Source organism: Mytilus edulis, chromosome 11, assembly GCF_963676685.1.
Source record: "Mytilus edulis chromosome 11, xbMytEdul2.2, whole genome shotgun sequence".
Classification (NCBI taxonomy): domain Eukaryota; kingdom Metazoa; phylum Mollusca; class Bivalvia; order Mytilida; family Mytilidae; genus Mytilus; species Mytilus edulis.
The window spans coordinates 78,440,274-78,451,380 of record NC_092354.1 but is presented as its reverse complement, the minus strand read 5'-3'; the positions used below and the strand labels follow the sequence as shown (position 1 = coordinate 78,451,380).

Genomic DNA, 11,107 nt, shown 5'->3' with positions numbered 1-11,107 from the left:
TAAGTAGTAAGGCGATTGTGGAGCATGTTAAGATGTGAGCTTGTTCTTTCAGACTAGTGAGTATTATAGTCCTTTGTCAATTATTGAAATGTGAAAAGGTATAATTTCAAAGTGTCGATTCAAAAACTATAAAGAAATTTAGGTTTCAACACCCTTTAGGAATGTTGAACTTGGGTTGATTTGACCAGTTTTATATATATTCTCTATGGTCATATAGTTCTTTAAAATGATGGTTATTATTCGTCCTTGGGTATCATCATCTCAGCTTTCAGCGTCTCCCATGCAGTGAAATATAGAAAATAGTGCACGGAATCGTCCCGTTGGTTTTTCGTTATTTTGTTGTTGTGTATATTGTTGTTTGTCTCTTTATACTTTTGCCATGTCGTTGCCAGTTTGACTGATGAGTTTGAATCTCTCTTTGGCATCTTTAGCCTCTTTTGTAGACGGAACACGAGTCTGAGATAATCTCTCTTTGGCATCTTTAGCCTTTTTTGTAGACGGAACACGCGTCTGAGATAATTATTTAAAAGGTATATTTATTGTTTTACTTAACTATTCTACTACCACCATTGTATAAAATGAATTGCATATGCATTTGTACGCTATACTTATCTGTTTTGTATTTGACACTTACCCCCTGAAAAAAATGAAATAAATTATTATAAAATACAGCATAAAATTCAGCAATAAATTAATACAACGTCAATGGAATAAAATGAATAAGTAGTAATGTGAGAGAAGAACATTTTAAGATCAGAGTCTGTTATGTCAGATTATTAAAAACTATTTATGTCAGTAATGATGTCTAATATTGATATGGAATATTTGTATGATTTGGCGCCTTATGATAAAGAATGTGTAAATAAAATTTGGTTCATCATTCTCAAGACAGTTGACGTAAAGACGATATAGTCATATTTTTGTATGTGCTCTATGGACAAAATTTCAACAGTTTTTGTTATTATACGTCATAGGTTTTATACATTTCTTCTATGGGTATTTCGTATGAAGGTTAATCTAGAAAACAGCGAATGTCGCCGTGACGTAGACAGTTTACATATGACTAATTAGTTTGAACGTCTATTAGGTAGCTTTTACCTCTTTTGTAAAGGAATGGACGTCTGACATTCATCATTGTGGTGTTATAATTATTGTTTTACTTTACTACCCTATTCACACCTTATTTCATTGTAAATTAATGTAGAAAATCAAGACATGCAATGTTGTTGTTTTTTAAGACATAACGCGCGTCTAGCATACATCTTATGCATGGTATATTACTGTTTATACTTTTTACATTTGTTTTAATATCTTCAATGAACTTTATGTATATATATATATATATATATTTATATGTATATTCAGAAATAAATCACACCAACACAAACGGAATTTACTGAATGAATAGTGAAGGTCAATTTACAGCAAAGTACAGTGACATCTTTGGCTAGATGTAATTTAACGGAATATCGAAAAAAACATTTATCTTTTCTAATTTTTGTATTTAGTACTGATAAAATTAATTCAAAATAGGTAAATATTTATTAGAAATCACATAGACGAATAACGTTCCTAAATTTGTTTTTAAATTTTCCAATCTCAAATTGCATAGATTTTTCTTTAAAAAAGCTATGTGTTGTTGGTACAATAATTTCTGTTTAAATGGTATACAATAATCAAAATAGATAAAAAAAAAAAAATAGATCTATGTTGATTAAGACTAGGTCGAGTATTGTTCAGACTAGGTGGAGTATGGTTCAGACAAGGTCGAGCATGGTTCAGTCTAGATCGAATATGGTTCAGACTAAATCGAGCATAGTTTAGACGCGTATAAAATGGTGAAGTACTTGTCGAGTAAAGGTCGAGTATAAGTTTAGACAGTAAAGTCTATACAGTCGAGTATTATAAAATCTATTTTAGCCTCATTTAGACTGGTTGATTAATATCAGTACAGTCGAGAACAGTTATAGGCAATTTCATACTTTTTCTGGTATGTCGTGATAGCTAACAATTTGTTATAATCTACATGGTCATATATTTCAAATGTTCGCCTTTAGCTTTAACCGTTTCTGCTTTGAGCGTTTCCCATTAATGTATACCTACATGCAGAACAGCACATGGAATAACCGCGGATTATTTGATTTTTGTATACTGTTATGTATGTATATAGGTTCATACCATGGCTTTGTGAGTTTAGGTTCGACTTAAATGTTTAAGTGTGATTGGTATCTTTTACCTCTGAAGATATATGTTTTTGTTTTTGTGTTTTTGTTTTCTGTTAAATTGTTCCTTTTAAAATTGTTATATGATGATGACTGATAGTGGAATTAACTATTTGTGGATTCTTATAATAAATACTTCATATAACTTTTGGATTATTTTAAATCTCGGTCTATTTCTGATATTTATTCTTACATACTTTTGATTTTTTAACCCTATATGCTAAAATTGCCTATGTAAATTTTAAAATTGTTTGCATGCGCATTGAACGACAAATTTATGTGACGTATAAAATTTTCTGGCGTCAGATACACAAATCAATGAATGTGTTTGTAGGTGGATGTTTTTTTGTGTTCTGTTGGATTGTTCCTTTTAAAATTGTTATACGATGATGACTAATGTACCCATATTTTGACTATTTTATTTATTGTGTCTGTTTATTAAACGCATCAATATAAATATAACGGAATTTGACGAGTCATCAAAGTGAGAGGGTTAGCGCTATAAAACCAGGTTTAATTCATCATTTTCGACATTTGAAAATGCCTGTACCAAGTCAGGAATACGACAGTTCTTGTCCATTCGTTTTTAATGCGTTTTGTTATTTGATTTTGCCATGTGATTGTGGACTCTCCGCATTAATTTTTGTCTAAGTTCAGTATTTTTGTGATTTAACTTTTTTCTGAAGACGGGACACACGTTTGCAATCATCTTTTCAATTCTGGTATCTTTTTTGAATTAATTCTATATTGTACATGTAATATGTTGGTACTGGCATTGCATTGTTAATTTTCCCATGGATAAATTAATTAGGATGCATTTGGTCTGTCAAAGGTTAACGTTCTGTCTCTAAATACACCATTTGTTGGATTAGAAATATATTTGCCTATTTTCATTGAGCGTTTTAATAACATTTATCACTTAAACCATGTTTTTCATATACACAGAGAAACGGAAAGGCTGTATTGGTATTGTTCATTTTTCCGTATGAATTTAAACTACGTAGGTCTTTTAAGAAGATGTGTGAGGGATACAAGAAATGATTTTACAAGAAACATGTGAATCTCATTTAACTACTTTTCAAATTTCGTTGATACATATTTTGTTTCCAACATTAATTTCAGAGAAGTTGAAATAATATGCATTTTGTTCGTAAAACAGAGAAAACCACAAGTTTACCAAATTGACAGCATGGTAAATGTGACAAGAAAAAGCATTAAAATATGATAAAACTTTCTTTTATTAACACGTATCGTTAGTAAAATTTATTCAGATTGTTCCCCATCATCTTTATTGAATTTATGGAAAAAATTTATTTAGGGAATTGTGATTATTTTCAGGATAATAACACATAAATGGGTAAAAAAATTATGAAAAACGGGAAAAACAACAAAATTTAGTAGTTTCAAAGGGCGTAACAAAGCAATAAGTGAACCACCATATGATTTTGTCCTCACCAATAATTTTGTTCAGTCATATACCCAAAAATCAAGTTTTTAAAGAAAAAAAGTTTAATTCTAGAACACTAACATGTACAAAAATCTCTACGATTTTTACTTCTGTGCAATTGCGTCTTCGTCTTCTGAAAACCTTTTTTCAATTTCAATACAAACACTTAAAAAATATTTTGTGTTTATTATCCTTTCGTTCATATCTTTTGTGTAACTAATTACAATATACTTATCTATTTGGTACATAACACTTACATGTAGCTGAAACAATAAAAATAAAAATGCAATCTTAAATAAGTATAAGGAAACATCACTTTGTATATATGGCTAATTATTGTTTTGAAGTGTTAATGATTTTTAGATTTAACTTTAAAGATGTGCTTATACTTGTATCGAGTTACACTATTTTTTTTGGTATCAATACAGTCCCAATAAGGGATAATATGTGCAAAGCAATACTATGAGGTTTGTTCGAGTTTCAGTATTAACAGTTGTTAGAGAATATTAAATTATTTATACAATCATCAAATTTTATTTGATATGCTTCTTGTTGCTAGATATACAAATACAGGTACATAGAGACGGTCTGGAGTTTCTTTACAATGGCAAAAATATTTACAGAGTTCAGTTCATTTCATTCAATAATTAAATAAGTCCATGTGTTTAGTAGTTTTTGATATTTGTTGAATATTTTGATAGAAAAGAGTAGACCATGTAGACTTCTCTTTATTAATTTTCTTTATCAACTATGCTAACAATATCTTGATGGAAACATGTTTGACTGGTGATCAAATCTCATCAGTCCGATAAGGAGAGGCAAATCAACACCAAAATTGAAGAATTACATGGTCTCTTATGGGAGCCCAATCGATGTACGTCAATGGAGTAAATTATTTCTGATGCACATGTTTCACTTGCAATGCAAATCATAATTTTGTCAAAGTGACGTCATCTGGAATACGATACGAAGTGTAAATTTGAGAATCAGACAACTGTTTTATAATTAAAGATCTAGGAAAACCTTGACATGTCGTTAGTGAGATAAGACCCACCAGCCTTAATTGTGACTGTAAAGTTATGTGATGTCGAATCAGTATGTTAGTGCTGAAAAATGTAAAAATGATAAATGGATAGTTGAAATTGTTTGTCACAGTTACTAAATGGAAGATGTCAATTCTGAAAAAAAAATCAAAATAAGAAGCAAAACTTGTTCTTTCGGTAACATTCTTAATTTTAAGTTCCCTGTGAAATATGAGATATAAGCACACATTGACATGTGGTTTATTGATTTACAAGACATCATCGATAAACGTATTTGTTAGGTAAAAGAACATTGCATTGTTTTCATCAATGCCTTTGAAATAATTTTGAAATGAAAGTTATGATTATTTTTTTTCTAGTTAGATCTGACATATATAGCAGAAGGTGTACATCCTACAAGGTTTTTATCACACAATTTAATTTTAATAAATGCATTTTTTGATTGCTTCATTGATTTTTTTTTTATATAAAATAAGCAAGCATTGGTTTGTTGTAAGTTAATACAAGCCGAGGAAATAAATAACATACGTTTTTAAACACTTAATGTCAATGTAAAATACCTGTAAACACATTTTAAAATTATTTAAAAAACAAACAACAAAGGACAACATAACTTCTAAATCATCATCAGTCCCGAATAAACTAAATATAACAATGTTAAGTTCCACTCGGATTTCACTACTGTAATAATTGTCACTTTAGTATTCCTTTTTCCTTTAGGATTCAATAATATATTATTACTTTAAACCAACATACAACACAACAGATAATTCAAAATGGAAAGTCCATTGTCAAATGGCATATCAAAACCTTAAACACATCAAACGAATACAAACATTTGTCATATTCCTGACTTGGTACAATCATTTCCTCATACGGAAAAGAGGGAGTAAATTTGGTTTGATAACTTATCTGTGATCTGTATGACAGTCGCATATAATTCCCTTAAGTTGACATTAATGTGTGGGCGAAACAAATATAATATGTTAAAAGGGAACCATATTTTTCAATTCCAGTATATAGATATAAATTGAAAATGTTCTCATAAGACATTTTCAACAAGATACAATGGGCATTCGAAAACCATAAAAACCAATGAAACAATACAACACCTGGACAAAAAAGACAACAAGCCAAACAATTTTAAAACAATACATAGAAAACTCAGATGTAGCATTAGTCGTGTTGATCATGTAAAGATCTAGTTTTTGGGGAGTAAAATAAGACGAATTGTTGTACTGACAAATGTAACATATTCATGGAAATATGTCATAACAATATTCCCAACTGCCACAACATTGGATTTAATGTCATCTGTGCTATTAGTATTCCGCAATCAAGAAAATCATAAAAAGTCATTAGTTACCTGGTTGAAATTAGAAAATAAAACTAACAAACCTAATCAAACACTGCAAAAACTAAATCGAATGACAAGAAAATATCGTAACCGTGGTAATATTCAACCATATCAAGCTGATATCATAATGATCTTGTTTAAATATTGCAGTATGTATCTCATGGTTAGTGTTTAATATTTATTCTTTTATAACATGTGTAGTATAGAACGATCAAGTGCTTGAGATACACAAAATGTATTTGTAAAACTTGTCTTTAGTGGATGACTGTTTTAAATATTTGTCATTTACAATAGACGTACATATTACTTACCTATAAGATCTCTCTTCCCTTCTGAAAGATGAAACAGATTAATCGTGTTAGTTATATACGTATAAGTGAAAGATGTCTAAACAAACAGACCAGTATAATTGCTTCTGTTCAATGTGAAAATGTGATGTGTCGTTCATTATTGAGGACTGAGGTTAAGCTGTTCCATGTTTTTCTGGAATTTTCAATCAAACAGACATCAATGGTTTATCAAGAACGGAAATAAAATTGAAAAGACAAACAAAGACCAGAGGCTCCTGAATTTAAAAAGACGCAAAAATGCGGCGGTGTTAGAGAAGTTTAGTGAGATCTCAACTTTCCCTATGCTTAAATATCAAAGTATTTACAAATTGAGAGGTAGAATTCTGCTCTTAATCAGTCTTTCTGTTTTTTTCATCAATGGGTTTAAAAGATTTCTGAAACATTGCAATCATCTACAATGTATGTGGCTTTAAATAAGAACAAATGACGGAAGTTGCATTTTCGAAGACCAAACATATTCTGCACTTCATTGAAATTAAGGAATACAAAACGTTTTGTCTTCATACTTTGGATACGCCATACATTGCCATATGATACATATATACATCTTTGTGTCATGTCCATAGAAACAAGAAACTTACCCACACTTATTGCATCTGTACAGGTATCTCCCTCGCTCTTTTGGGTTTACTTCCTGTTTGTAATCACTATAATTAGCAACACTAAGCTACATGTATTACTAACTCGTAGACACATAATCAGTGCAAAAATAGCAAACAACATTTCAAATATATACAAGAGTCATATACCAAGTTAATGCATTTCGAATTAATTGAAAAAATAATCTATAAGAAAGAAAAAAATCTGCTCTCACCCAGACAGAGATACAATTTTTTACCAGGAAGATATATTGCTTAAATTCAGAGAGGTTTCCTATGGTTCAGTGTAGAACAGAAGCTGTTTACCCACCAAGAGTATCACAATTCACCATTTGTTGTAAGTGGGAGTTGTCGTTACGTAGTGTTCCTAATTATTTGACAAGACCTTATAATTAATTTCGACTTTTTATTAAGTCTTATTGGTGTGTGTTGTTCCTTTAAACCAAATCGGATGACATCATCAAAACAATAAAAGAGTTTACACCAACAAGGAAACAATTCATTAACGTCATTCTTTTTTATATTCCAAATCCTTATATAGTTATTCCTGATTTGCATACCCTTTTCCCTGTCTTTCTTACAGACAATAAAAAACTGAATGAAATGACGAACTATTTTTATTTAACCGTTCATAAAACAGTATATCTGTAATCTCGTTTCAACTTGTTGAAGAACTATATACGATTATTCCAATCATTTTGTAAAGACTGATAGTTCTCATATTATACAATCGAAACCCCTTGTACTAACTTCATCTGCATTTCGAAAATGTGACTGATAAAATCATTCACCCCATCCAGAAAAAGTCGATTGTGAATTTGAATTTCTGAAGTGGTTGAACTCTTCATTGATAGTCAATTGCGAATAACTTTGTCAACCGATAATATGTTAAAAAGAGGTGAAAATATCACAAAAAGGACAATTCCATATGAGGAAAGATATGACATACAAAGACTATTTACAAAAGGACAAACTACACTTAACAAAACAGTATGATTTTGTTATGTTGTTGTAAAACAGTATGGCGTCTTTTGATTATACGTGCCTCAGTAGTCCAGATAATTGTGATGAATGACTTTTTTTATATTTTGCTTATATCGTATCAGTTTAAAGAAGTTCTAAATATTTCAACTAGACAAGCAAGGACATTTTAACGAAAATTAATTGCAACAAAATCTGAACACTATTGAAAATAATTTATCATACTAGTATGCGTTTGCATATCATAAGAAGATTTATTTACTTAAATGCAATCGTGCTCGAGTCAGTGTGTTCTAACGTACGTAGTGGAAAAAAGAGGAGAGACATAAAACAGAGGGCCATTATAATTGATTTATCGAAAATAAAATTAAACAGTGTACTGGTGTACGCGATTTATAAAACAAACATAATCAGAACCCTTGCAACGTCAAATGCCTAGGTATGCAAGACGATAATGTGTAATTCACTCAAACATTTGATGACAAGTTTAGTTGTTACCCCAATTATGTTTTTTCTCCATGGATTTATGAGTTTTGAACATGTTGCCTTTATTTACATTGTGAAATACGTAACTTCAAAAACTGTATAATATACAAATATATTTCCCTACCTCTTTGGTGAAGGCAATTCTCTTTCTCTGTTCATGGTTTGTTGTGTACGCATTTCACTGATAAAAGAAAAACTGAAATTTTTACATTTTTTTCTCAAAATGTTCTGTCAAGTGTCAGGCGTATGACAGTTGTTAACAAATAGTCCTTTTCTTTGTTTGTTGGTGTTTGTTTTTGTAGCAGTACAGTGTTAATATTGTTCCGTTGCTTTCCACTTGTAATTAATGTGTTTCCCGTAGTTTTATTCGGATTTTTTTCCAGTTTAATCGAATTATGACTATTGTAAAGCGGTATACTTCTATTGTCTTTATTTATATTATAATATTGCATAAAATGCATGAAATAAGAATAAAATTTCTAAATAACGAGAAAATCAGTAATATCTGTACTAGTTTGAAAGCAAGTATTTTTGCATTTTGTACGTATTGTCATGGTTGGTACATGTACATGTATCAATACAACTTAACATGTACACTGCCATAGACCCCGTATTTATCCGCACATTGTAAATCCATAATATTAAACAATACATTTGTAAAGACCACATATTTGTATTTCATGAATTATCTCTTCTCCGTCTGTCATAGTATATCCAGACACAAGTTGATATTTTAAAAAAACAACATAATTTTGATTTTGCAAAAATACGTGTCTTTTGGATACTATAAAATTGAGAATGAAAATGGGGAAAGTGACACCAACCCGACCATAGAACAGACAACAGCAGAAGGTCACCAACAGGTCTTCAATGAGACGAGAAATTATCGCACCCAGAGGCGTCCTTCAGCTGGCCCCTAAACAAATATATACTGGTTCAGTAATAATGAACACCATACTAAACTCCAAATTGTACACAAGAAACTAAAAGTAAAAATAATACAAGACTAACAAAGACCAGAGGCTCCTGATTTGTGACAGGGGCAAAAATGCGGCGGGGTTAAAAATGTTTGTGAGATCTCAACCCTCCCTCTATACCTCTAGCCAATGCAGAAAAGTAAATGCATAACAATACGCAAATTAAAGTTCAAGAGAAGTCCGAGTCTGATGTCAGAAGATGTAACCAAAAAAAATTAAAAAAATGACAATATTCAAAATAATATCAGACTACTAGCAGTTAACTGACATGCCAGCTCCGGACTTCAATTAAACTGATTAAAAAAATATGTCTTCATCATATGAATATCAGGCACAATCCTCCCCGTGAAGGGTTTAGTATCATACCATCATAACATATATGAGAAGAGCATAACCCGTGTCATGCCAACAACTGGTTTATTAATAATAAATGTGTTTAGTTCCGATTATGGTTATATTAAAAAATGAATGACGACTACAAAATGCTCAATTATTTTTAGTAGAATTACCTGATTATGTAGTTACCAAACAGCTGTTTAACGTCGTTATCTGTTGCAGACTTAGTAGTATATTGTATGTTAGGAAATTCAGGTATTGGCTTTACCGTCAGCTTTGCGATGTAATCTGTAAGCTTCTGTAAAGACTGCAACAATTTTCCATCGTTTCGTGTCTTGTTGAGTTCATGTATTTTCTTGTCTAAGTTGCGTCCTGCCTTCAAATCCTTTTGAGTATCTTCCAATAGCTTTGTTAATTTGTCCCTTTCCTTCCTGGATTGATCCTTGACCGATGCAATCTTCTCTGAGATACATTTATCAACCATAGTCTTTATCTTTGTACCTTCTTCTGTAATAGCTTTGACTATTCCTTCCACCTTCACATCAAATGCCTTTAGACCTTCTTCTAGCTGCTTCATGTTTTGGGTTGCCTCATGTACCTTACTACGCAGGTCTGTTGTATTCGTCTCCTTCAGCTGTGATATGCTGTCGAGAAGTTTGGAAAAGGCATGCCCTAAGTGACTGTCAGTCACACAACTGCTACATACCGCTACGTTACAGGTATTACATACAAAACTTACGTCTTCATTGTGGTCTTTACATTTGGATTTACCTTCCGGTATAACATCAGAGGAAGACTGGAACTGGTGGTTCTTTGTCCCTCTCTGCCGTTTATGAAAGCCTTTACAATTTTCACAAAAATACTGTTCACACTCTAAGCAGTAATGAGATCCAGAGGCACTTACACAAATCTCACAGGTTTTAGATGCTGCCTGTGCCATTTTGTCGCTCATCATGTTGAATGTGTAATATACAGGTAAGGTATATAACCAATGACAACAACGCTCTATATTTAAATCAATATCGGTTATATATGTATGTCGTGTATTTAAATGAAACACTTTAAGTTATTATAAGGATATCATTTGAATAGTTTATATAAAGACTTCATTGTATTGACTACTGGACTATGGTACGGCTTTATTAATGAAATTGGTCATTGACACTTTAAGTTATAATAAGGACATCGTTTGAATAGTTTATATAAAGACTTCATTATATTGACTACTGGACTATGGTACGGCTTTATTAATGACCTGGACTTCATTGTATTGACTACTGGACTATGGTACGGCTTTATTAATGACCTG

At 31.2% G+C, this 11,107-nt stretch overlaps 1 protein-coding gene across 1 annotated transcript; it reads right to left on the bottom strand.

The window, feature by feature from the left end:
- Positions 1-366: 366 nt before the first annotated feature.
- On the bottom strand, positions 367-10,769 carry LOC139494613 (E3 ubiquitin-protein ligase TRIM71-like). The gene is made up of 8 exons (XM_071282772.1): positions 9,972-10,769; positions 8,610-8,666; positions 7,001-7,066; positions 6,381-6,401; positions 4,724-4,775; positions 3,927-3,932; positions 635-637; positions 367-510 (listed from the first exon to the last, which is right to left on the bottom strand). The coding sequence occupies exons 1-8, from the start codon at positions 10,751-10,753 to the stop codon at positions 367-369; spliced, it is 1,131 nt and encodes a 376-aa protein (XP_071138873.1). The 5' UTR covers positions 10,754-10,769.
- Positions 10,770-11,107: the final 338 nt, after the last annotated feature.

What these genes read in the sequence shown, in the direction of transcription:
- LOC139494613 (XM_071282772.1), bottom strand. Translation starts at nt 10,753, where the DNA reads ATGATGAGCGACAAAATGGCACAGGCAGCATCTAAAACCTGTGAGATT. An exon ending in TACAGATGCAATAAGTGTGG is followed by an intron (nt 6,402 to 7,000) that starts GTAAGTTTCTTG and finishes TTCATCTTTCAG; the next exon opens with AAGGGAAGAGAGATCTTATA. An exon ending in AGGGAAGAGAGATCTTATAG is followed by an intron (nt 4,776 to 6,380) that starts GTAAGTAATATG and finishes TACATTTTTCAG; the next exon opens with CACTAACATACTGATTCGAC.